This window comes from Patiria miniata, unplaced genomic scaffold (genome assembly GCF_015706575.1).
Source record: "Patiria miniata isolate m_02_andy unplaced genomic scaffold, ASM1570657v1 HiC_scaffold_2, whole genome shotgun sequence".
Taxonomy (NCBI): domain Eukaryota; kingdom Metazoa; phylum Echinodermata; class Asteroidea; order Valvatida; family Asterinidae; genus Patiria; species Patiria miniata.
In genome coordinates this window covers 4,780,575-4,808,413 of record NW_024037058.1, presented here as the reverse complement: position 1 = coordinate 4,808,413, position 27,839 = coordinate 4,780,575, and the positions used below count along the sequence as shown (strand labels likewise).

Sequence of the window (27,839 nt, the reverse complement as noted above, 5' to 3'; positions counted from 1 at the left end):
GGGGTTAGAGCGATGGGGTATAGCGCTGTCCTGAATATACCAAAAAATTCAAATATTCGATCATCCACCAAATATTCAAAAAGAAAAAAACTATGCTTGTGGGCACTGCACACATGACTGTGATGTTATTTTCATCATAAAGTTACATTTTTTAATGTCAGATACCCTTTTTGTTGACGGTAACTTCTTTGTGGATGCCTACTTATTGGTCCCGTTCTTTTGGCTGGGTAAAGTCTCTTGACAGTTATACAGTACTTACTGCAGAACACTCCAGTGGCCCATAATATCGTTTGTCGCATGCAAATTTTAACGGCCGCTTTTTGAAAGCAACTTTTGACCAGCGAGGAAGGCAGCTGCAGCTGACGTGTGTTAAACTTGATCATCCAAATTCGAATATTCGAATATTCGATTATTCGATTAAGTGCCGTTTTGAATAATCGAATACTAAATTATTCGAAATTGGACAGCCCTACTGGGGAAATGATTTAATGATGAAAAAAAAAAACAACATTCTAGGTTTCTTTTCTAAAAAGATCATGGATTCTATCCAAAGAACATGTCATGTTGTACGCAGATGAAGAATTATTTTATTTTTGGGAAAGACATTTTTTTCTATGACACATTGCTTTCCTTTTTATTCACACGCCGTTCTTCAGGCATTGCTCTTTGTCCGTGTTGGCACGCAATCCAAATACAAACCTATGTACACATGCAGGCCTTTTGTGTAACTCTGAGGGTCAGGGAAAAACATGGGTTGGGGGTGACAGGATGGTAATATTTATTAAAGCCTTGAGTACAATTAAGGTGAAGTATCCAGGGTACCGTACATGAGTGATGTATGCATGTATTACGTTGGGTTCATGAGGCAATGTGCTCCACAGAGCTTCATGTATGCATACACTGTGTTTCTGATTGACGTACCGTAACATGTTTGACATAACATGTTTGTACTGTACATATATATGGGTCATTCTTTTTTGTTTTATAGGCCTAACTAAATAGGAAATATGTATTAAAGTTAATGATACTTTATGTGTAACAAACTCCAATAAAAGTTGCATTGATAAAACCTACATTGATAAAACCTACAAATTTGTTATCTTGATCCCATTTAGTTCCTGTTTTGGTTAAAAATAAGCCGAAAAATTCTCGTATTTTTGGCTAAAAAGTGGGACAAAAATTACAGTATCAAAAAATTAACATTTTTGCCTCCTTAAAAGGTAAACTATGCCATTTTTTAGGTCAAAGTGATGGACAGTACTAACTCAATTTTAACATGAGATCCAATTTTTAAAGAAATAAATGTGTGAAGATGTGATATGGTGCTTCCCAATATTATGGTTTCACATGTCACATTTGGTGTCCCACGGTGTCCCTGTTACATGTACGTGTGAACCAATTCTGCTGTGTGAAGTGTCTTGCATGGTCACATTGTATACTTTTCCTTGGTATTTTACAAATTCTGTCCATTAAATAAAAGGATTAAAAAAAAACCAAGACATCAATGCTAAGAAACAAAAAAATATATGACCATTTGTAATGTTGAAATAATTTCACATGTAACATGGTGTCCTGTGGTGTCCCAGTTACGCGTAAAGCCTAGTGTTTTGAATATTCCAGATGACATGACGTTGTTAAGGATCTCCTGTCTGTTAAAAAGGCTTGCACTTTACCATCCTGATGGAAGTAAATACATCTCATATTATGAAAAGCAAGATTGACCATAATTAAAATAACTTAAAAGTTTTTGAGCCCTTTTAATGCAATGGCCCACTTTGGACCCCTAATTTATAGAATAACCATATGTAAATCACATGAACCGTTCACAATCAATGAAAATTCACAATTTCTTGTGTAAATAATATGTTAATTTGTATTTCATTTCAGAAATTCTCATAGAAAAAATTTCAGAGTCTAATAATACATTACATTATGAAGTAAGTTCATATCTGCATTTCAATTAATATTTAACCAATAAGAGTACTGGTATGTACCGGTACCGTAGTTCTCCAAAGGCAGATACCTGTATTGTAATTCCAGATTTTAGAGTGTTTACAAAAATCACCGGTTATCAATCGCTGTAGCTGGCTTGGTTGTCTTTCAATAACACCACAAACGTAACTTTATTAGGGCTATAGCTTTAGGAGGGGAGTTTAGAGTATATACAAGGATGTTTTTGTAAAAACTTAATGACAATTTCTCAACCAAACCTGTGAAACAAGTTTGTATGTAAATATCCAAACTTTCTAGCCTCCTGTTAAAACTCCCCTTGGAGTATTTAGGAGAAGAGCCACCCAAGTACCAAGTATCATTTTAATAATACATTTGCTTTTCCTCTAATTTTCAAAAATGCCATGATTTTACAGGATGCTTAAGACTGTCATTCACTAACAGTCCAGTAAAGGTATGCCTATTTCATAATAATTTGGTAGTTACATGTACATGTAGGTTTTTGATATTTGCAATTTTGTAAAACCAAGATCCTGATATCTTTCTGTCCAAACTTTCTTTCAACCCCACTTGTTTTTTCCCCCAAAACAACACTGAGCTATTGGAGCTTGTTTGTTACCTTTGAAGATGGGACAAATCTTGCGAAAGGCTTCCAGGGGACCAGCGCGGACGTACTGTCCCAAGCCAAACTCCAGGACCAGCAAGGGTATGCCGCACAGGATCAGCATGATGAAGTAGGGGATCAGAAACGCACCTGCGGAGGCGACAAAAACAGAACAGACAGATAACAAACAATTCAAAACAGTATAATATTAGTTCCCCAGGACTACCCTGCTAAATCCAACAGAGACCGACGGTGACTCATATGAGTTTCCTGCTCAATCCAACACAGTCCCACACAACCCAACTAGCCAAGTTGTTGGACACCTGAACATATCAAATGACTGGCCTGCTCAATCCAACAGAATCCAACTGTGCCTTATTCTTCTGTTTCTGGCTGGGACAAACAGAATCCAACTTGGTGTTATTTACCAGTACCCAACGGAATCCGACTCTGAATGTTTTCAGTTGCCTGCTGAATCCAACAGATTCCAACAGGAATACAAGGGGTTTACTGCTCAATCCAACAGGACCCAAACAGAAATGTTAAATAGTTGGATCATGTTGGATTGAGCAGGGTTTGGAAGAGTAATGCTAATTACGTAACTTAGGCAAGCTCTTATCCTGCTGACTGTCTGACTGTAGGACAAGAAGCAGGAATTCAGTATTTTTTTGCTGAGGTTATACCAGCAGTACATTACTATCGTCTTCATCTACATTTTGTACCATAAAATGTCCCAACAATAATGACAATACATGTTCTACCTGTAGTTTTCTTATGTTAAATATAAAAGTTGACTTTGATTGTCAAGGAAATTGTGAAATTCTGTGACAATGATCATATATGTTTGGTATTATACTAGTCCGAAAATTTGGGACTCTCAATACTGGGTATGAGAGTCCCAAAACTTAAGGTATTGAAAACATGCAATACAAAAAATAGACTGGCACCTGAAACAACCAGTCCAGCACCGCTGCAGTACTGCATCAATCAACTGTGCCAAAAGAAATACGTGGCATGAACTGGAAACTAGTCTCTTTTTACAACACAATTCTCCATAGTCAGCCACCAGACTAATGACACTGAATGAAGAGGTCAGTCTTTCCAAAAATTTGGACCATTGTTGGACATGTACCAGTCTAGTCCCATTTTGAAATCACTTGACTTTCCTCTGATGTGCAAAATACTGAAGAAATGTTTCCTTTAAAATTGAATGAGTTTGTAAACTTGGTTGGTGAAATACTGAGGACCTTTCTTTGCCCAATGGAATTTTTGGAGAAATTTGCTGACTACAGAGTGAGTAAAGTTGACACGATTTAGTTCTGCACATATCAAAGCACTCCAGTTTGGTATTTTACTAGCTACATTGTAGTTGGTCTAGTGGTGTTTCACATTTCTTACCATTTTATTCATGACTTCAACAAATACTTCATTTACAAAACGAGCTTTGACCAGTCCAATTAAAACTAAAAGTTAAAGACCATAAAGATGAAAACTTTGATTTAAAAAAAAAAAACCTTAAGTCCGAATTTTCCATGGCTTTCTCTGGAGCATATTGCTCATTTTTTTTAAACAAATCTCAGCACTGACAGTTTGTCCAGAATGGGCGGTTTCTTTTGAGGTTTTTATACATTGGGGAGACCAGCGAGTTCCAGCTTTAAAAGCAGAGCACAAAGCCGCACGCCGCTTGGCATTTCGCAATGTTTTTATTTTGAGTCACAAGCACAAGTTGCCATCGATTCATATTTTATACAGCAAACATTCAACGCAATGTTCAAGCAAAAAACAGGAGATTAATTTTGACAATAATCTGATGCATTTTCAGTATTTTCGATATAATTCCCTCAATCGAAAACTTTGCGATTTCGATATGATAACAAAATTGCTATCGGCGATATTGATATCAAAATAACATTGAATATCGACTGATATCGATATACTGGTATCAACAGTACTTCGCTGCCTGTCACCCGCTTTATCCTTTGCCCTTCATAGTATAGCGATGATGTATAAAATAAAGTCCACTTTGTTTGTTCAAGCCTGTCAATCTTTACCCCCTTAATTAAGTGTTGTAGCAAAGATCGATTTTGTAAAAAAAAACATGTATACAAAGAACTGCTTTGAATTTACAATATTTACAATGTACTTTACAAAAATATTTTTTTCAACAATCTATGAAATTATGTAGAGCAAACATAGTAACAAATTTTGCCTTGCATTTTGGTATGCAAATCAAAAAAACTCTCCCTGCAATACTCCAGTACCAAAAATTATTTTCAATTGTACCGGTATGCAGGCCTATGTTTTTATCAACCCGGATCTACCACTGTTGTCCATAATTTTATAGTGCTCTGTGATATGTGGTACACATGTATTATATTGAGGTTCAAACTGTGAGTGTGTACAGTCGACTCTTGTTAGTACAAACTCTGTTAATACAAAATTCTGGTAAATAACAAACATAAAGCCTTGGTCCCGACTGTGCATTTATGTGCACAATGAATGGGACTGATGTTCCCCTTAATACAAAATTCTGATATAACAAACAATTTGGCTAGGTCCGAACGAGTTTGTTATGAGACTCGGCTGTAGTTTGATGGATTCCATTAGGGTTGCCCCTAGCAACCCAGCATCCCTCGCTATTGGACTACCGGCATCTTTGTTTGGGACAGGAGAGACATGTATGGCATTTGTTCAGCTGTTCGAGATGGTACAGGCTAAATTACAAATTGTATGTATAGTCCGTGTACGTACATGTACATTACTGTAGTCACAGAGTGCTTTAGTGAAAATGGACTGGACTCTCATTGTCTTATGTAATTTGATTGTTAATCTTTGTATTTTTAATATCTATGTATTAAATTTCTTACACTACTTTTTCTTGATTAATGTTTAGGTAATATGGACCAGGGCCCTTAAAGGGAAAATACAACATTTGCAAACATCAAAAAATAAAACTACCAAATCATTTTGAAATACCTTGCTGGACTGTTAATGAATGACAGTGTAAAGCATCCTGTAAAATCATGGCACCTGGTATACTGTCATTTTCAAGAAAAGTGGTATTTTTGTATCAATTTCCAACGCTGGTCGGCCGACCAGCGTTGGAAAAAGACTGGCTTTTTTTTCAAATACTGGCCCCAATTGACCATCGCACTTGTTTGCAATCGATTACACACCTATGAACGGGTACAAGCCAGCTAGACTGGTTCCCTGACCTTACAATTCCCCAATGTATGTAAACTGCTCTGTTTCTTCTTATATGGAGTCAGGGAACCAGAGTACAGGAAAATGATTGTTTTTCTTGGTTTTTATAGCATTTTCGAACCCAAAACCTCAAAAAAGTCAGTGTAACTATATTTGCTATATATTTCCAACCCCCCAATTCCATCCATTTCTGAAAATTACAGCAAAAGCAAATGATGTATATTCCCTTTAATGGAAAGCAGTTTTGTAACTGAAAAGGCCACCCTGTATAATTAAGACGGCTAATAAATTTTTTTAAAAAGAACAAAAGTCTCTAGTATTTTCGTTTTACTTTTAACTTTAAATTTAATTTCCTATATTTTTGTAGTACTGCTTTCTTGTACACGTACATACATTTTGTCCATTGTGTATTTTAATTCAGGCCTTTATGACATGTGTTGTTGTAGTTGTAGTAGAAATGGCGCCTACATGTCACATCAGGCGGTGCCCTTTGCGCCATCAGCTGGGCGTGAGTATACGTCTGCTCGAAAAATTAATCAATACTGGTATAACTTAGGAGTGCATGTTGCTGGGCGGAATCAGTCGGGAATCTGGAAAAAGGACCAATACTAGTAAAGGAAAGCAACTGATGTTTTTACTTTTTACTTATATCTCTTTGATCCATGACATCCAAATTCATATATTTTGCTTCCTGTTTTTATTTCATTTTTATGTTCATGTCACCGAGCTTGGAGAGTCTCTTGACAGTAACAGTACATTTCTTTTGGAATTTGGACAATCCTTCAACCCCGGCTGGCTTTTTTTTTTAGTGTTCTCTGCTCTTTTCATTTTCCTCTCACCAGCAAATATAAATAAAGATAATTATTATTTTACATATCTTTAACATGTAATCTATTACTTCCTCCTACGTTAATTTCATTTGACTCAAAGGCAATAAAACATTTTAATAACCGTGAATTTTGAGAGGTGGAATAATTAATTTTTTATTAGAAAAACAAAGTGTGAGGATTTGTTCTTTTATAATTAATAGTGAATTATTCAAAGTTAGCGTTAGTCAAAGTTATACCAAGTACCGGGGTAGCGTGTACTTTTGTCCGCATGCACACGTATATTTTCTAGTAACCATACATACATTTTAATACTACCGGTATTAACCATTTCACGCCGGGATAAAGGCACAATTTTCCAGCCAACTCCTGATATACAGCCAAAGCCACAAATACCGATTGGCAAGAGTAATTTCAACAGTATTTGTACAATATTTCTTGCCGAAATCTCATATGTTTCAATACTCCGGGGTGTGCACTGGAGCGTAAATTGTTCAACAATAGGCCGTGCACAAATGATGGCCAATTCAAGATCAACACACGGTTCGCCTCCACAGACAAGTCCCCCCCCCCCCCTTTTAAAGTGGGTATATCATATCGTTTGTCCCCCCCCCCACTTTTTTTCATCCCCGAATAAAATTGTAGCCTATTATAATGATTCTATAGCTCAGAATAGCTGACTCAATGACTCCAAACTCGAAAATGATGTTTAAAGCTGTAGTCCATCATTTGCAGCCATCTGAAAAGTAACTGGCGTATTATCGTTGAAAAACATACTTGGTTGAAAGATAGTAAGTGGACTAAACTCCCTGTGAAATTATTATTTCTGGCAAGCTGTCATTTTGAAGTAATCGACGAAAGAAGGCCTTTCCAACGGTGCGTCTTAAGACGCACGGTAGGAAAATTTAAATTAGTAGTTTGTTTTGTTATTCGGCGCAGCGCGCGCAAGCATTGGCACGACGCACAGCGGTTGCTATAATTCATCGGATCAGTGTGGGACATCGCATATAGCTGCAATTCAAAACAATTCAAAACATGTTTCAGCAACTTTTGATTTAAAATTGAGATCCTAGAATGCTGTTTTTCTCGGAATTATACAGCTGAAGCTGAGCTGAAACTTCATCAGGTTAGTTGTTCAGTATCCTTCTTTAAAAGATGATCTGAGTAGTCAGAAATCGCCTCAGATTGCACCACAGAGCGTCTAGAATTCAAAAATGAAAAACTGGCTTAAGAATCCAAAGATGAAAAACTGGCCTTAGAATCCAAAGATGAAAAACTGGCCTAAGAATCCAAAGATGAAAAACTGGCCTAAGAATCCAAAGATGAAAAACTGGCCTAAGCAAAAGAATTTAACTTGGTGAAAACAAACATTGGCAATAGGCCTATTTGCTGTACAAAGAAATACTGACCCCTTCAGACTTTTGGTGAGATCAAATGAATAAACTGAATGCTTGTGGTTAGTCCACGTAAATATACCCGCACTATTCACAATTAATTTAAATTACTAATCAAATGGAAATTGCATTAATTGATATTTAAGGCGTTGAAGGACTTACCGGTAGGGCTGAATGACATTCAAAGAGTAATTAATTGCCGTGATCAAAGAGCGAAACACAAAATAGTCCATCCAGAAAGTGCACCCATGGGCGGAAATAGTGAGCAGTGAAGATGGGACATGTCACCCCCCTCCCCTATATTTTTTTCTCCTGGGGACTCCCAATGGTGATGTCCTCCCTCCCTCCTCCTCCAATAATTTGTCCCAGATCTGGGACAAACTATTGGTGGTGGGGGACAGAAGGCCGAAATCCGCTGAAATCCACCACAAGACCACCACTACCGTACCATAAGCGGATTTTGATGGACTTGGTTCTCATAACTTGCCTACCGAAATCCCCAAAATGGGGGAATGGATTTTGATAGATTTGGGAAGGGTAGGCATAATGATCATGTGCATGTACGTGTATTGCTCCTTGAGTCAGATGGTTTCTAGGTACATCTGTACCACCCCCAACTTTTTGGATTTTCCACACTGCTGTATGGTTCCCCCTCCCAATGTTGACAAGAAATCACCATACCTGCTTTAGTGGTTGCATACATACTTCTCAAACGAATTGTAAACTTTTGGCCATACAGAGGGTGAATTAAATTTGTAAGACACAAGAATTGCTCAAATAAGACCGTGCACAATCAATTACACACATAGTACGCACGTTAAGAATGAAATATGTTTGAGAAAATACGGCATGAAAATGCCAGATGCCTGAGTATTAAATTAAACTCTCTGTGGTCAGTAATGTGTACTCAGACACTGTATACAAATGTACTGTACATCGCCTACATGTACAAATGGTATGGGAAAATGCCAAGTCATTGTGCAACAAAAGTGCCAAGTCATACTTCTCTTTATTTCAAGGAGTTACTACCTGTACTTTAAATACCATTCTGAAACCCAATACGGATGAAAACACCAGTACTAATAATGGGACAGGATGACTGAGCTAATCTTTGGAGAGGTACAAATGTTGTAAGGCCACTTAAGACCTTGTACAAAAATGTATGTCATCTCCCAACCTGTTTTTCAATCAACAAAGGTACATTACTACCTGTAGGCAATGTTTACTGAACAGCTTACATTGTGTGTACACACTGGTAACACAACACCTTTGATCAGTTTTTAGCAGCAACTCCAATAAATCCCCACACATCCCCACACACATATTCTAAAATTTGTATCCTTGTGGAGACATTTCTTTGTTCTCGTGTCGTAAAGTGTTCTATTTTGAAAGTGAAGTTTCAAAATGCTCTTATTTTAACCAGAATTAGTTTCCTTGGCTGAAATTTGGACTTGATATCCCTTTTCTAAAACTCTTCCATTTGCGACAGATCAACCCACCTTGGAAATTCCTAGTTTTTGAGTAAAACCCATATATATATCTATTTCGTGAAAACCTTGTGGAGACCTATTCATCTATAGAAATTGCCCTGTGGAGACCTTTACAATGTTTTGTTCCCTATTGTGTGCGTGTCTCCACAAGGATACGAATTTGTGGTCACCCCCACACAAGCCTGGCTATTATTATACTCATCATAGAGTCCAGCCAGTATACATGTAAGAGCAGAAGCAGTTCAAGCAAAAGCACATGGGTCAGCTGTAGATTTTACATTGATGTAGTAGATATTCCATCTTGGTACATGTAGAACCTCCCAACCAATGTTGCATTTCAACCATGTTGAGTGCCGGACCCATGTTCATGTAGACGTCGTGTTGGAATCTTGCTAGTGTGAAAGGGGTTCCTTAAAACTCTGTGCTGGACCCGCTTCTAAGACTGAGATTGCATCATTTACACAGTTTGAAAGGCCCTTGTGAAGTACAAGTTTGTGCCATGTTCAAGAAACTTTGCACACTATGATGTTTACAGGATTCTGGGAACAATAGGGACAATGGCATAATGTACCTCGCAAGTTGGTCTTTAGAAATCTAAGTGCCCCATGAGTGAAACTCTATACACATGTAGTTTGAGACTAATAATAGAAAGAAAGGAGAATAATAGTAGGGAAGTAAAGGTGGACAGTAGTGGTACCCCATAACTACCCAAATGTGTGGTTGTGTGCTCTCAACATTGGTCACAAAACGCCGTCTTCTTTTTCAGCGAGGAATCCGTAGTAATTTACTTTCATTAAAGCAATATCCCGAAACGCCGCTTCGGGCACTAATTCCCATAGGGCTGTGACGTAACTAATCAGCACCATCATGAAATGTGTGAATTCACGAACCGAGGTATCTCACATGTATTACGCGCATTGTATGAAATACAATGAAGTATGTTTAACAAAGTGACCTGTATAGATCTTGGGAACTGAATATCCTACAAACTAAGCAACTCGGAAGCATACAGATTGTATAAAATGAAGTTTAAAATTATAATTTTCTACCTGAAATGAAACCGATTGAACTCTCATACAGGTACCGGTAGTATTTATAGGAATGAGCTTAGTACCAATTACAAAAAAATGACTACCTTTAAAATCTTAAAAAAAAACACTAAAAATTGCGATACGATGGTTTGTGGTGCGACTGACGAAATGATGAGCTGAAAAACATATCCCTCCCCAAAATATCATGTGGAAAAACATATCCCTCTCCAAAATGTCATGTGGAAAAACATACATGTATCCTTCCCCAAAATATCATCTGGAAGGTACGTACATGTGTATGTAACTTAACCCATTAAATACTGCTGAGTCACTGACAAAAAATGCAGAACCACCATCATCTGCACTTAAAATCAAAGAGGATATGGTTGAGAGATTGCAAATTACCGGCAATCACAACAGTAGAAAGAAACTAATTAGAGGGAGATACTGGTACATGTTATTAAAGTCATACCGGTAATTGCAGACCACAAAACTACAAGTATCCCATCCCACGCAAACAATTTATATCGTAATTTGCAATTTTTAAGCCTAACTCCCTAGGCCTAGGTCTAGGATGTACATGTAGCCTCGATCCTGCAAAATCCTCTAACTGGCCTCATTGAAAAATTATAGCATATCTATGTATAGCCTCAATCCTGCAAATTCCTCCATTATTTCTTGAATATGGTCCATGGAGGGGTGACCACTGCCTGAATCCTGCAAAATCCTGCGGCAGTGACTGTCAATATGTTGAGGCTTGGCCAGTGACATCCTGGAGCAGTACGGAGGATGTCAAGCATAATCCAGACCTATATTTATGCATGGCTGAGCAAAAACAACACAAGGTCCAGCCCAAGACCTTGACAAAGTGCATCCTTTTGGTGGCAAAGAGGATTTTGAAGGATTCAGGGCGGTAAGGGTTAATATACACGTAAGTGGGGCTCAGTTGAACCATAAAGCAAGATGGTTGAAAAAGCCAGCCCCATTAAGATAAAAAAAAGTGTGTGTTCACCTTACTGGGGACGAGATTGGGGGAAAATGATCATTCCACGAAATTGGCAGAGATTTTGTTGGTTGCTGATGCCCGTAGAACAACGTAGGGGTCTACATACATGTACACGTTCAGTGAACCAGTATGTTTGTATGCATGTAACACATGTAAAAGAACCTAATTTTCAGCTTTCAAAAGTGTTCTTATTTAAAGGGAATGTACAACATTTGCTTTTGCTGGAATTTTCAGAAACAAATGGATTTGGAGGATTAGTATGTTAGAGAAAATATTGTTTAACTGACTTGTTTCACGTTTTGGGCTTGTAGGTGCTGGAAAAAACAAAGAAAACCTATCATGTTCTTGTAGTCTGGTTCCCTGACCCCACTTAAGATGAAACGGAGCAATTAATTCACTTTGGGGAATTGTAAGGTCAGAGAATTACTCTAGCAGGCTTGTACCCCTGCATAGGTGTGTAATCAATTGCAAAGAAAAGTCAGAATAACTAAATATGAAAAATTAGGAACAGTTGTTGGAAAAAAGCCAGTTTTCTCCAACGCTGGTCGGCTGACCAGCGTTGGAAAAATACAGGTTTCTTCAAAATGTCAGCACACCAGGAGCCACGATTTTAAAGGATGCTTTAGAATGTCAGTCCCTAACAATTCAGTAAGGTATTTCGTGATAATTTGATCATTTTGTTTTTTGATGTTTGCAAATGTTGTATCTTCCCTTTAACAAGAAATCCTGGAATAAGGAGAAGTTTTGACAAGAAAATCCTGAAATCAGGAAAAATCCTGACAAGTCTCACTCGTGTACTATACTCATGTGCATCAAGTACGGTATTCTCAACAAAAGGTGAGCCACTATGGGCTCCATACGCCAACAAAAGAGGGCGCCCTTTTACCTAGCAATAACGTCCAATGGACGGGACATTTAGCTGGTTGACGCGCACCGTTCCTTGTGGTGACGCACGTACACCATGGAATTTGTAACACCCAGTGGTACAGCCACGCGTCGCGGCAAAATTGCAGTCGGGCAAGATGGCGTTGGTCAGTCACCCCCAAAGTTTCTTTCTTTGCAGGTGAGGGGGTACTGGTAAACGAAGCGGATATAAAATAATACAAAAAATACCCCCTTGGGGTTTGTTTTCTCTGAGAAACCTGTCAATAAACCCCAGATTCATGCTTCATTTAGATTCAAGGTTCAATGTACAGATGCAAGCTACCCATGTTAGTAATATATATGACAGGGATGATGATTAGTAACATTTATTTCAATGATGCCATTCAATACAATATATGTACGATGATCATGTATAAATTAGAAAATGTCAGTAGTTATAGCTATATGTACACAGTAATTAATAATAAAGTGTGAAATTAAATGACAACATTTAGGTATTTCAGGTAAATTTTAGCAGAAAGCTTTTGTGTCCTTACCTACATGTATGGACAAAGATACAACCAAAGTACTAATAAGGGACAAACAAAACACTACGTGAGACAATGAGACAGGACAAGTTTGAGACAAAGCCTAAATTATTAATGCACAAATAACATTTCAATATATGATTCAAGAAAATGAGTTTTTAAACTTTTGAAAAAGACCGAGAGCGAGATCAGGGGTAGTAGCGCAAATCGGATGACAGTCAACTCGACCGTTTGCCAACTCGACTCGAACCAACTGGACCATCGTACCAATTAGACCATTAAACCTTTTCGGGATGATTTTATTTATTTTGTTGAGTCATTCCATTTCAAAGGAAACCACTATAAAGGTTGCTACAAAAAAAAAGCAGAAAAAAGGCCGGACTCCTTATATCTAGTCATTTCGTGAACATCATACCACAAAACATTTGGCAGTTCAGGGTTCTCTGCCATGGACAGTGGGGGCATACACATTTAAAGTGACGGTACACCCTAGTATTTTGTGCAAAATAAGTAACAAATCAGCGACACCAGCCTGCAGACAATGTAGTATGATAGGCTATAAATACGTTTAAAGGTATAGTCCATCATTTGCAGCCATCCGAAAAGTAACTGGCGTAATTATTGTTGAAAAACAAACTTGGTTGAAAGATAGTAAGGGGACTAAACTCCCTGTGAAATTATTCTTTCTGGCAAGCTGTCATTTTGAAGTAATCAACGAAAGAAGGCATTTCCAACGGTGATTCTTAAGAAGCACCGTAGGAAAATTAAAATTAGTAGTTCGTTTTGTTATTTAGCGCAGCGCGCACAAGTATTGGAACGAAGCACACGCGCGCGCGGTTGTTATAATTCATCGGATCAGTGCGCGACGTCGCGTATAGCTGCAATTCAAAACAATTCAAAACATGATTCAGTAACTTTGGATTTGAAATTGAGATCTTAGAATGCTGTTTTTCTCGGAATGTACAGCTGAAGCTTAGCTGAAACTTCATCAGGTTAGTTGCTCAGTATCCTTCATTAGATTTTGAACTCTTTTGTTGCTTCAAACGAACAAAATGCACGAATTACAAATGATGGACTGTAGCTTTAAGTGGCAACAAGTAATTTACAATGACGGTAATTGCACAGGGCTAACCGGGAAGGGGGCCAGGTCGGGAAGCTCTGGGCTTGGAGACTGGTGGTCTACCGAGCGCGCCATGCACACTACTGGCTCTGCAGGGCCCAACGCCCGAGCGGCCTCACGTGCAGTGCAGTCCATGCACTGTATCCTGGTTGAAGCCGTTGGGGTTTACCGTTATACAGTACTGCCTAGCTAGCTAGCACGCCACTGGCGCCAGGCCACACAGTACCCGGTACGCTCACCGCCCGGCCCCGGTCATGCCGGTACCTGCTGCCGCGGCTGCATGCAGACCTACGTGTCTGGTGGTAAACTAATCAAAATACTGTTTTTCATGACATTTTACATACATAATGTTTTGTACTACAGTCAGCAAGTTGGCAAGGGGACAAATTGGCAGTTGCCTAGTTGCCTAGGTGCCGAAGTGACCAACATTCGATTCAACATGCACCGCCATATTTTTTTCACTCGTCCTTGTTGGTCGGACAAAAGCAATGTTTATTTTGTTATTAGGCTGTGCCTATAGCCATTGTCATAATAAAATCTATGTTCCGAACCATGTTCCCTTGTTATACATGTTCACACACAATGACACAACAAAAGACGAGTTGAACAATGGACAAGTTGTGTCAACGGTCGAGTTGACTTTTCCAGTTGACACACAATGGTCAAAATGGTTCAACAGTCGAGTTGGTAAACGGTCGAGTTCGTCCGATTCGAGTTGGCAAACGGTCAAATTGATCTGACACCTGCAAATCTGCACTGAACCGATTTGTAACAGGAAGAAAGGGAAAGATTTCCATATAAGAAGTTCACTAATTTCCCTCTGTATTGACCAACAAGCCCCCAGATAGCAATTTCATGTCATCAAAGTCAATTTGAGCAGTGAGAAAATACAAGCATTTTCTTAGAAAACACTTAGTATTTTTCAGTCCAATCTCATAATTATGGTTTGTACACAGGGTGATGAGTGAACTTCGTATATGGAAATCTTTCCGAAGAAAGTATCCAGACGCCACTTCTTTGTTTGTGCACAAAGTCTATGGAGAGTCAAGTACATTTTCAAAGTAGTTTCTAACAAAGTTGGAAATATTTCAATTTCAGTCTCATTTTGAGTCTTTTCAACATTTTTGCAATGACTGACCTTCATTGTTTGAAAAAAGGGAAAGATTCCCATATCTTGCCATCATTTTTCCCCCTTATATTCCTATCATAGCAATCAACATGTGATAAAAAAAATTCAAATTAAGCAGGAAAAATAGGCCTAATTAAGTATTTACTGAGAAAACACTTAGAAATTTTCATACCAGTCTCATGTGGTTTGTACACAGGGTGACAAGTGATGGCTAGATAATGGGAATCTTTGAAAAAGTGATGTCGGGATGCAACATATCGTGTGCCTTCTAATTCTAGAGTAGAACTTGAACATTCTTTCTGTTTCTCTTCACTCTTTCAACAATAGTCAGGTGATAGTGTTTATGTGTTCAAATTAGTATTACTATTACCGGTAAGGCCAAAAAAAAAATTAAGTCGGTCTCTGGTCAGCGCGCGCGTCGATTTTAATTATGCACGTCAATCTTTTTTTTTCCCCAAAATGTTCCGCGGTAGCTCCAACAGCGCCCTCTATTTCCGCACCTCCTCAATTTTTTTTACCAAAGAGCACCAAGGAATGGGAAATTGCACCAAGGCAAATGATCACAAGCACCAAGGCAAATTATGGAGCACACCAATGTACATGAGGACACCAAAAAAGCAAAATAGTACCCACCTTGTCTGTACAATCCAAGCTTGAAGAAAGAAAAAAAAGCTGCGTGGCCGCGTCAATTCAGGAACTTTGGTCTGACCAGAGACCGAATATTTTTTTTTGTTGGCCTAACATAAAATACACAACTTGGTCAAACAAACGATGTATTGAGAAAATCAAAATATTTACCTCCACCGCTTTTGAAACACAGGTAGGGGAACCGCCACACGTTACCCAGGCCCACAGCGTAGCCGATGCAGGCAAGAACAAACTCCGCCTTGCGGTCCCACCGATCACGGCCGGCCGCGCCCGTTGGCTTCTCCACGTCCGTGACGGCCCGGCCGTTGGTCTTAGCATGGCCATCATCGTCCACGTCCAGCGCGGTAAACTTGACATCGCTGTGGGTCATGGTGGTAGTAGGGAAATGGAGGAATAACAGTGAATAAGTCTGAAGTTGGTTATCTTAAATGAAGAGGATTTGGAAGAAACGGGGTCACCGGTCGTCTAAACGAACCGGTTGTACGCGGGCAATTACGCTCAGTCACTCAGCACTGGTACTGTGGTAGTACGGTGTCAATACCGCGCGTGCACGAAAGTCAACTGTGTCAGTACAGCTGTAACAGTGAACATTTGGAAGAACTCGTGAACAATGTCGATCACCATATACCGGTAGCCTGATCAGAGAATGGAATGCATTCAAAGCGTTCAGTGAAGTGGACAACTGAAAGCTTGCTGGCAATACACAAGATTAACAATGCACTGTTAACAGCACACGACCAGTTGGAATTGCTCACACATCATATAAAAATGAAGGCACGAGTCGATGCATATCGCGTACCGTTATGCTTTCAGTTTCAGTTAGTTCAATATTAATGCATCGATGGCTCACTCTGCTGCCCTCACCCGTACACGATGAATTATAAATTACGCACGTCGCACTCAGCTAGCTCGGTTCAGTTTTAGGGTTTTAAACCCCGGCTTCTTCACATGTACATTGTACGGTGCATCCCGGACCCAGGACTTTTTACGACTGAGGCTCATCATGGCCTCATTTTTGCTTCAAACTATGAAGTCCTGTAAATATGATGCCTACATTCGGAGAATTTCTATTTTGCATACAAAGTAAGATTTGAGGCTTTGCATGGTGGAGACACTAAATAATGAAAGGTTTGTGGAAACACCATGTGCGAATAATTTCTCAACTAAGAGAATGATTCTGAAAAGAACCAGAGGTATAAACTCAGAGTTTATACCTCTGGTTCTTTTCAGAACCATTCTCTTAATTGAGAAATTATTCGCACATGGTGTTTCCGCAAACCTTTCATTATTTGCATACAAAGGTTTTCGAAATAATAGTTTCAGACGAACTCAACTTGGGGTATTGTAGTAAGTTAAGTTTCTTGATTATTAAAGGGAATATACATCATTTGCTTTTGCTGTAATTTTCAGAAATGGATGGATTTGGGGGGTTGGAAATATATAGCAAATATATTTACTCTGACTTTTTTGAGGTTTTGGGTTCGAAAATGCTATAAAAACCAAGAAAAACAATCATATTCCTGTAGTCTGGTTCCCTGACTCCATTTAAGAAGAAACAGAGCAGTTTACATATATTGGGGAATTGTAATGTCAGGGAACCAGTCTAGCTGGCTTGTACCCGTTCATAGGTGTGTAATCGATTGCAAACAAGTGCGATGGTCAACTGGGACCAGTATTTGAAAAATATCCAGTTTTTTTCCAACGCTGATCGGCCGATCAGCGTTGGAAATTGATACAAAAAAACCACTTTTCTTGAAAATGACAATATACCAGGTGCCATGATTTTACAGGATGCTTTACACTGTCATTCACTAACAGTCCAGCAGGGTATTTCAAAATGATTTGGTAGTTTTATTTTTTGATGTTTGCAAATGTTGTATTTTCCCTTTAATATTGCGCATCATACTCAGTTCATGTACCATAGAGCTATATTATTCACAAGGAAGCCATTTTTGTCGTGTTCCTTGAATGTATTTTATATATTGTGAACTGTTGAATGGGATGGTGCCAGACTATTTATGCATGCATTCTAGCCTCACTTTCAATTTTTTTTTTAAATGTGGGTTAAAACATTTAATCACATATGTTATATTATTCATTAGAGCAGACTGGTATTAATTTGTAATTAACTTTATTTCTTTACTTTCATTTCTCTTCGCAAGTTCCAAAAAGAAGATTTTACCTCGCTTTCAATATGGCCGACTCGTAAATTAAGCCCATTGCCGCGCGGACTGGCGTACCGCGAGCGGGACTGCAGCCTGCTGCACCGAAGATAAGGCCCGTGAGCTTGATGGCTCTACTTGCCTAGAAGATAATTTAGTGCACTTTGATAGGGTAGCAAAAATCAACTGGGATGAAGTCAGATATAACCGATTGCCTGCTCGCAGCTCTGACAGGACGGCATTGGATGTAGCCTGCTCTCCTTATAAGGAGTTGTAGTCCGACTACACATAACTTTTGAAGGTGCTGGAACGATGCTTTGGGTCGGAACGACGGTGCGACTCCGAATCGAACTGTCTACTAGAAAGAGGCGAACTGGCAAGACTGTTGCAAAGCTTGGGCAGGCAATTATAGAAGCTTGTCAAGCGAGCATACCCATGCAGAGAGCGGACTGGCGTTCCAAGAAGAATTTGACATTTGACAAAATTCAAGAACACTCTAGATAACGACCTGCTCGATGTTGAAGCAGAGGTGTGGAGAGACGTCGCTGAATGTTAGCTGCAGGTAGGACGCTCAAGGGCAGTTAAACTGTGGGAGCTAGGTGAACAGCAGGATGCTCAAGCCCGTACTGAGACAGCTGAGATTGTGAGAATGCTTCAGGAAGTTGACAACTCTGGACAAGCAGAGGAAGACCAACGTACACCAAAGACTAGCCTTGACCAAGGCTACCAGCTTGTTCCCATATGAGCTTGTTCCCGCTATACCGCACACCGCGCGCGCAGCGGCACAATGTTGTACTATACCGTTAGCCCCAACGACCCATGCGTGTGTATTGTGTGCATGTACTTACGCCCCACACACACTTCCGCAAACAGCCGTCCAGTAAGTCGAGGCGGAAGATAGCCTTGACGCAACCGTGTCTGCCGAATATGATAATTAGTACGCGCTATGGTAAATAGTCTTCTCTCATTGGATAACGGCTGACAAAAAAATGAATATTTATTGCATTGTATAATACGACCAAAGGTTTATAAACCAGACGGAGCTGTGGAAACAATAATTATTGTAAAACACCCCCTTAAAATCTTAAATAATAGTAGAATAATATTTATAAAGTTACACATAGTTTGGATCGAAAATGAAATGAAAAGGATGAAAAATTAGACCTTCAAAAAAATGGCAAACGGTACAAAACCGCACGCCGTCCAAAACGATGTCACCATGCACAGAGGCCACGTTGGGGCCGTCCACTGTAGGCACCGGCCCGGCTGGCGCCATGCAGTAAGACACGCTGCGCTTTCACGTTCAGCGGCAAAAAAAGCGCTCACACTATTGAGTATATCTACCGCTGACTTTTTTTTGGGGGGGGGGGGGTATTTCTTCTAAGCTGTCAAGGGGATATGGGAAAAAAATAGCTCTCCTTCAGCAAACTTATTCTGTAAGACTGATTTTAACTTGTATGAACAACTTATAAGTTATATGTCATATGTACGACTAATATATCGACAGGGTACGACATATTTCGACAGGGTACGACTAATATCATCGACAGGGTACGACATATATGTCGACAGAGTATGACATATCAAACATATGACATAATGTCGACAGGTGCCGGTACGACATATATGTCGTGCATAAGTCGAGTCGACAGGGTACGATATATGTCGCATACGACAAAGTCGTATATAAGTACGACTTAATATCTCGTGTGTACAAAATATGAATTGTAACTCGTATCATGGAGCTATGCTCGTATGTTTGACTTGTTTGTCGATTATGTCGTACATACAACATATCTTGTGAGAACGACTTGTATCTCGTGCGATTTACATCTACGACTTACATGTCGTACGTATGTCGTAGGTACGACATATACGATTCATACGTACGCGTTAAAATACATGTGTCGTACGTATGAGATGTAATTTGCACATGGTACGAATTCAGGGAGAGTTTTTTTTTCACCATGTACCTGACAGTTTCGTATATTTCCATCCCAAAGTCAATAGCTCGTTTCTTGCAGTTAATTCATACGGGTGCTTATAGATACGAGTTAACCTGCATTCGATTAAATGGGTATGATTTGACCTGGGTCGGTTGACCTGTTCCCTACATTCGCTGTCAGAATAGCACGGGCAGGTAGCGGCGTGATAATGTACGCTGTTGCACCGACAAAACGTCGGCGGACTGTCTTGAACTGTCCAATTCGCAATACATTGGAAATAGTATCATTTTGAACAATTGTTCACTCATATAGCGGCATGTTTCATTTGTTTGTAATAAAACTGGAGAAATGGTTTAAAATGGGATTGAAATACCTGGACATACCATGGTTTGAGTGAACATACATGTACGTGGTGTATACTATAATTTGCGGTCATGAATATGTATGTCGCGGGTCAAAGTTTACGGGCTTTGATTGGATATCGTGTAATATATGCGCATCAGAAATTTTCGGCCGATTTCGGTCGAAACTATAAAGAAACACATAAGGAATTCGCCACGGTTGCGTCAAGGCTATCTTGCGCTTCGACTTATTGTACGGCTGTTTGCGGAAGTGTGTGTGGGACGTACGTACATGCACACAAAGCACACGCAAGGGTCGTTGAGGCTAACGGTATAGTACAACTAGTGATTGTGTCGCGGGGCGCGCGGTGTGCGGTAGCGGGAACAGGCTCGTATGGGAACAAGCTGATAGCCTTGGTCAAGGCTAACCAAAGACTGGAAACCGGGATGTTTGGTTTGCGGGAGCCTCGACCACTTTCGGGCAGACCGTACACATGCTATGTATAGAAGACAATTTGAATTCGCTTGTGGGATCCCGATTCTTCGATCACAACGTTAGATCTAGCCTCCGGCTTTAGTGGCAAATGAAAGTAGGCGTGCGTGCATGTAGTTCGGAGTTAGAGTTTGTTCAGAAAAGTTGAGAAGAAAGTTGTGAACAGTAGAATAAAGTTGTTGTTCTACTAGCAATGGTTTTGAAGTCTGATTGGTTTCGCTTTTGGCCCAAAAATTAGAGAAGAATCCGAGAAGGACCGCGTTACAGTACCGACGTCGGTATAGAAATGAGAATGGGTAAAGGGTTCTCGGGAGGGGGCTGTTTCAACGCATAAGGCGAGGGGGGGGGGGGACTTTTGGCGGCTTAATATAAGGGCTGGCGGCCCCCGCCCCCAAATCCGTCAGTGGTCTCAATCGACGTGTCTAAGTAGACGAGCGATTGAATTCAAACGTCAGTCCTGGGCGAACTTAAAACCGTAGAAAGCGTGCTTCGAAGTGGTTGGTTCCCCAAAGGTGCAGTTAAATAAATAGGCCCAAAATTAACTTGCCTTCGCCGGCCAAATCACGATTTGTATGCCCTCACTTTTTTGTCTGATATCAGAACATTTTGTTGGCAATGAACTTAATTAAGGCATTGCAAAAATATTAATAATAATAATAGAAGGGTAGAAGCCGTGAACAGGGCTGCGAGCTACTGCAAGTTCTGCGAAATCCGGAAAATGGGCCCCTTAATTTGCGCTCATTTTGCAATTGGAGCTATGATCCGTGGTAGGTCTAACTTTACCTGATATGTGTGAAAAAAAAAATTGCGTATGGAGACTCAGTACGGGATCAGATTTCGTGTTACTGTAATGCGTCGTGGCGAAAAGCTGCCCAAAAGATCCTTCGGATAGAATGTGACAAAATGCTTCTACAATAAAATGAACGCTTAACATGCGCAACAAAACAACTATAGGTATTTTGGTATATCTTTTTTTGTTAGCTCTGCAAAACTTTGTTTAAATTAGGAAATTTGTCAGCTTGGCAGCCAAAATAGCTCCAGCCAGACCAAAATACGATGACGACTGGCACTTCAAAAACACAACCACTTATGCAAGTAACATGCTGTGGGTTTGTATTCCGAATTCCCGTCACATTTTGCCAAGTCATTGGATATCGAGATAACGTATCGCTAAAATCAGGCGACTTGGTTCAAAAGATCACGGGCTAATAGGGCCGAGTTGCACGCACGCAGTAGGTGTCCGTTGCATGACGACTAGCCTATTCATTGCATGTTGTATAAGCAAACAAAAAAAAGTGCGACTGCATGATAAGCTCTGGCTGTCTTGCATACAATTACTCACTTGGTCGTGATTGTCAATTGAAATAAGAATTTCCCATTTTGTTGAAAGTCACAATGCAAAATAATAGTGACCTTCATAATGCGACTGTATCCTCACTTCTATTCACTGAGTCTCCTAAAATGACACAAGGCCAGAGGCAGGGGTGATGTATAAGTGACAGGTGTATGGAAGCCCCTTGACTTCCCAAGTTCGTAGCGCACAAAAGAAAACCACGTGACTACCACATTGCCATACATTTTCTTGCCTCTATTCAAAAAAATGTCAAAACAATGTCACGAATTGTTACAAACAAGTTTTGTCAAATATTTAATGTATTTAGTTTGCTTTTTTTGTGACAGTTACAATTTGGTACTTATGGGTGAGTTAGGCCCAAAAAAAAAGTCTCCGGTTTCTGGTATGCGCGCGCGTCGCTGTAGCCATGCGCGTCGGCAAAATGAAAAAGTTTTTTTTTCAATGAAAGATGATGTCTCAAAACCGCCAAACTCACTGGTTTGACTGGAATCCTGCTGCAGCTGCACAATTTTAACATGTTTTTAGATGGAGTTATGGTCGAGAATAAGCTTTATGTGGCCTCTCTGGACTCCCAATCCCATATAGGCCTATTAATTTGTACTAAGTTTAGTCGGGCACCATTTGCAGTCATCACACGGCATTTGAAGCAAAAAAGTCGGGTAAAAAAAAAAAAAAAAAGCCGCGTCGCCGCACCACTTTTTGGGCAAGCTCCATACCAGAAACCGGAGACTTTTTTTTGTTGGCCTTAGGGGCTCGTTTTTGGTTATCTTTTTTTTGGTGGGGGTGGGGGGGGGGGGGACCGACCGACCGACTAACCGACCCGAGTGACTTGTAGAAGCTCTAGTTGCCAGAGCTTAAAAAATCCCATGGTGTCATGGAACGCCGACCGCATGCATCCGTGATCTTCTTGTAGGCTTTGCAGCAGATTGTATTTCGGTACGGATCCAAGGTACCATATTTACATTCCATTGTTAAATTAAATGAAAGTGCTTTTCCCTGGAGTTATCTGCAACCAAAGACATACTAGTTACTTGAAGTATTAAATATACCCAGTTTAAAACGATTCCACAAAGTTACATTGCCAAATTTCGAATCGTTGCTTATACACATTCAACCAAAAAAAGAAAGTTCCCCTTCCAATATTTTTTTGTCTTACTCAAAAACTACTGAGCACCTCTCGCTCAAATAACAACTAATCAGTACAGAAATTCCTTAGCAATCCAACCATACTCTTTGTTTGGCCCAATACAATGATAATGTGTACGAATGTATGCAATGTATGACAATGGTACCGAAAACAGTTGCACTTTTGTATACGTGCATGTTGCGGTTTACACCCACTTTGCAGGTAGGCCTATACAAAAGTGCAAAAAAATGGGGGGGGGGGGTACCATGTCATAAATTGCATAATTGTGTGCACATTATCACTGTTTTGGGCCAAACAAAGAGTATGGCTGGATTGCTAAGGAATTTCTGTACTGATCAGTCGTAATTTGAGCAAGAGGTGCCCAGTAGTTTTTGAGTTATACAAAGAAATATTAAGGGGGAACTTTCTTTTTTGGTTGAGTGTAGTTGGGGCATTGGTGCCTGCATTCCCAGCGATCTCGTTAGTCCCCAAAAGTAAGTTTTAGAAACCTATACCGAATTATTATATTCAAGCTTAGGCCCACTTGGATTTAACGTACTTGTTGTAAACACACCGTGAAATTGTTGTCATTAACAAGAAATCAAGAAAATGTAGGCCTAGGTGATTTCCAACAATTGGTCCATAATGACTTATCCGCGTTCACGAAATTGCATTTCGTTTTCTCGAAAAGTGTAATATCCACTGAGCTGAAACTTCAACAGGTTAGGTTGTGAACGTACTTCTTTGGATTTTGAGTGGTGTTATTATTGTAAACGAATACAATAAATGAAAATTAAATCCTATATGTATATATGCCTTTAACCCTCTTTTGAAAATCCTGAACTTTAGGGCCTTTAATAATGTAACACCTCGGCGACCCCCCCCCCCTTTAAAATCCTTGATCCACCACTATAGGTCGTCCAAACAGATTCTATAGCTCCATGATTGGCAAACACCTTCTTTGTCTTTTAATTCTTCGTCTTGCTGTGTATTTTGTTTGATAGCCCAAGTGCATGAGATTTTGCTGATCGGGTTACCTCCGTAATGGGCCAAATCTGGTCCCGTGTGTACACCTTTATGCATGAATTTTAACGATTTCCCAGTTCCAGTGAAGAGCAATTCCGAAACAATAATTCATAGGCCTATTGGACAATATTTTTTTACGCTCAGGACCAGCTTTACTCTAGGCTTGCCTGGTCTTGTTTGTTAACTTTTCTTGTGTGTTAATCGATCTATAGCTAGACTTGACGTCTAAAGATGACTGGATCATTGGATGTGATGTTCTCATACTGCCTGACATATGCACTCAAGTCTCAAGTTCACAAACAGATAGGCTTGCAACTTACCCATTGCTCTCCTGAGCTTTTCCCTTGTCTTCACCACCGTCGCAGCGGTATCCTTCGTTGCTGGTTCCAAGTTGTTGCATCGAATCATCCATAATTTCCGAGGCGGCCTCGGCATCCTTTTCCTGCGGTGCCATGTTGAATTGAAATAATATCTTGTCACCTTGTGTCAGACTGTCAGACTCTCAGCTGCATCTACAGGAACAATGGAACTATGGAGCTTAACCGACACCGATCCAGGTTTTCTTCAGTCCAAATACAAACTTTGACCCTGATCTGTTGATTTTACAGGCTATGAAAGTTAAAGGGGCAATTCGATTGGATCAGTTATATCAAATATCTACGCTTTTGTAAACAACGGTTTTCTTACTGTAACTTTAGAAAGGGCGCCCCTGGAGCTTTCACAACGGATCGCACTAATTCTAACGAGGATCATGGATGATCTGTTCTTATATTCCTCCATGGTAAGATCGAGTTTGGTTTTATACTTAAACTTTAATACAAACTATGCCACTACAATCGGTGTTTTGTTTGAATTAAGCCTACTTTACATTTTGCGGACTTTTGCTGAATCTTAAAGCAAACATTTGACCACATAAAAAATGAAAGTGCACGCCTAAGGTGACATCCCACCCTTGTGTCATGAAATAGCATGGCGCTTTAAAATTATCTCACCTCTATTTTAGGGGCATCTGCTGGATTTTGATAAAAATGTAGGATAGTTTGAGTGTCAAATTCAATTTGAATGTCCCTTTAATTAAGGTTTACATAAAGCAGACTTTGAATTCGGGCCGGTGATGTAAGATATACGCTCGCATTGTTGTAGTCCAGGTGTCATTTTATGGAAGACAAAATTACCCTACTTCCATGGATAAAATCATTTACATAAGGCCAAAAAAAAAAGTCTCCGGTTTCTGGTATGCGCGCGCGTCGCCGTAGCCATGCCCGTCGGCAAAATGAAAAAGTTTTTTTTACAATGAAAGATGATGTCTCAAAACCGCCAAACTCACTGGTTTGACTGGAATCCTGCTGCTGCACAATAATGTTTTTAGATTGGGTTATGGTCGAGAATAAGCTTTATGTGGCCTCTCTGGACTCCCATATATTTGCACTAAGTTTAGTCGGGCACCATTTGCAGTCATCAGCCGACATTTGAAGCAAAAAAATCAGGTAAAAAAAAAGCCGCGTCGCCGCACCACTTTTTGGGCAAGCTCCATACCAGAAACCGGAGACTTTTTTGGGGGGCCTAACCACGATAACCTATATAATTACCTTAAACCCAAATAGTTAAAGAAGTAATCCGTGCTGTCCTGAAAAAATTTCAGGAAACCTAAACCACAACTGGTAGGTATCTTGTGCCCCGAGTATTTTATCTCGTGTTCCGCAGTTTGAAACTAAGTTACATTGAGTTAAACTTGCCACTAAAACGGTTACACCTCGTACAGGGAGGGTTTAGCACTAAATCAGAACTTAAAAAAAACCTTCTATATCACGGTACATATTTAGTGGACAAAAAGTTCGGTTGTGGCAACCTCAACCACCCAGATGATCTGACGTCACTTTAAGGTAACACCTGGTTGCCCCTTCACATGTTTACGAGGCGTTGCGTGCCGCCAGTACCTGAAGTCCTGGGTCTTCGTAGTCCTGGGTCTTCACAAACTTCAAGGAAAAACAGAGTCGTCCAAAGATTTTCTCGATAAAAACTGCTTTGGGTCTGCTGTGTGTAAACACAGCCACATTGTGAAAATCGAGGTTATCTGACGTGCGTGCACCACTAGGCCAGTCAAAGTCATAAAGTATATAAACAAATTGCCATTTTTATCTTTCGAACTTCAAGTCAACATACTTTACCACCCGTACAGTTCCTTGGTTTGTCACTTCTGTCAACGTAATAACCCAATGAGGTCAAGGATTACACACAGAATTGTCCAGCTTGATCGATGTTTATAGGGCCCGGGTGGGGTAGTTTGTGGTTGTGCATAAGCTTACCTTAAACAACGAATCAAAACACACTCGCCAAAAAATTAGTGAACATCATGCTTGTGTTTTTTTTTTCAGGTTTCAAGAAAATTTATTCAATAGAGGCAGCAAAACAAAGTATATTTTAAACACAAAAAGGGCAATTATTCAAAGAGATGTTTCGGCAAGTGTTGGGCAACTTCGATGCTTCTTCCTATCGATGTATTTTATAATACTGGTGATTTTTTCCAAAACAAATAAATTATAGATAAAGCAATCTCACCTGAAAATCATTAAACGAATGTAAATTTTAATAAAAAATGTATGCCACAGTTTATGATTGATACTTAATTAGGCAAGTGATTTCTTTTTGGGCAACAAGTTTACCCACTACACCTAACATAAAAAAACTGAATGCATTATGTGCATTAGCAAAAACAAAAATTAGAATTGACTAAACTGTGATGAACTTTGTATATGCCATAAAAGTTTAACTTTTTAAAAAAAAATATCGGGGGGGGGGGTTCAGGTTGGCGTAGCGGTACTTTCCTCGCCTTCCATCGCTGTGACCCGGGTTCGAATCCCGCCTGGGTCAATATGTGGATTGGGTTTTCAGTCCCTACCTGATTCCATGGGTTTTCCTCATAATACTCTTCTGGGCTTTTCCTCCCACCTCTAAAACTGTAATTTCTTCACATTGTCTTCTCTTTACTGGGACCCATGGGAGATCAGTGGATTCCACTGAATGGGCTACCCAGTTAAAATAAGAAATAAATAAATAAATAAATCTCAGCTGGAAAAGTTTCGGGCATTTATAAAAAAATCTTGTGCATTGCACCAACTGCTCCTTTTACCCAAACAAAACTGTGAATAAATTATGCATAAATTCTATGACATTTCAGATATGCTGAAAGTGAAGAACCCGAGAAAAAAAACCCCAAAACAAAACACATGATCCACTTCCACTGGTTTTTACAGCCCAAAGCACCAAATCAAACAAATTGAATACTTGGCTTTAATTTACTTTCCGGGCACTTTTAGAGGTTGTTAGAATATCTATACTTACTTATCACAAGTTTTTATAACGTCGACTCAAACCTCTTTTTTTTTTACATGTACAACAATAACCCTTTTTCACTGTGTTACCCAATGAAACATATAAGACCACCTATAATGTACTACGGGCAGTAATGTTGAAGTTTGGGCTGAAGTAGTGTTTGCATGCTCAGTATGCTGACTGAAATGGGTCTCATAAACTCCAGGGATTTATAGCTGAAAATTTGTTAATGTATAAATAGAG

The 27,839-nt window shown here is 39.6% G+C and overlaps 1 protein-coding gene across 1 annotated transcript in view; it reads right to left on the bottom strand.

Moving 5' to 3' along the window:
• Positions 1–24,788, bottom strand: part of LOC119726124 (sodium- and chloride-dependent GABA transporter 1-like) — a 60,328-nt gene extending 35,540 nt beyond the window's left edge. The window contains exons 1-3 of the mRNA XM_038197733.1: positions 24,584–24,788; positions 15,966–16,174; positions 2,570–2,704 (exon numbers count right to left, since the gene is read on the bottom strand). Of these exons, the coding sequence (XP_038053661.1) occupies positions 2,570–2,704; positions 15,966–16,174; positions 24,584–24,717 (478 nt within the window). The 5' untranslated portion in view covers positions 24,718–24,788. The remainder of the gene's footprint in view (positions 1–2,569; positions 2,705–15,965; positions 16,175–24,583) is intronic.
• Positions 24,789–27,839: the final 3,051 nt, after the last annotated feature.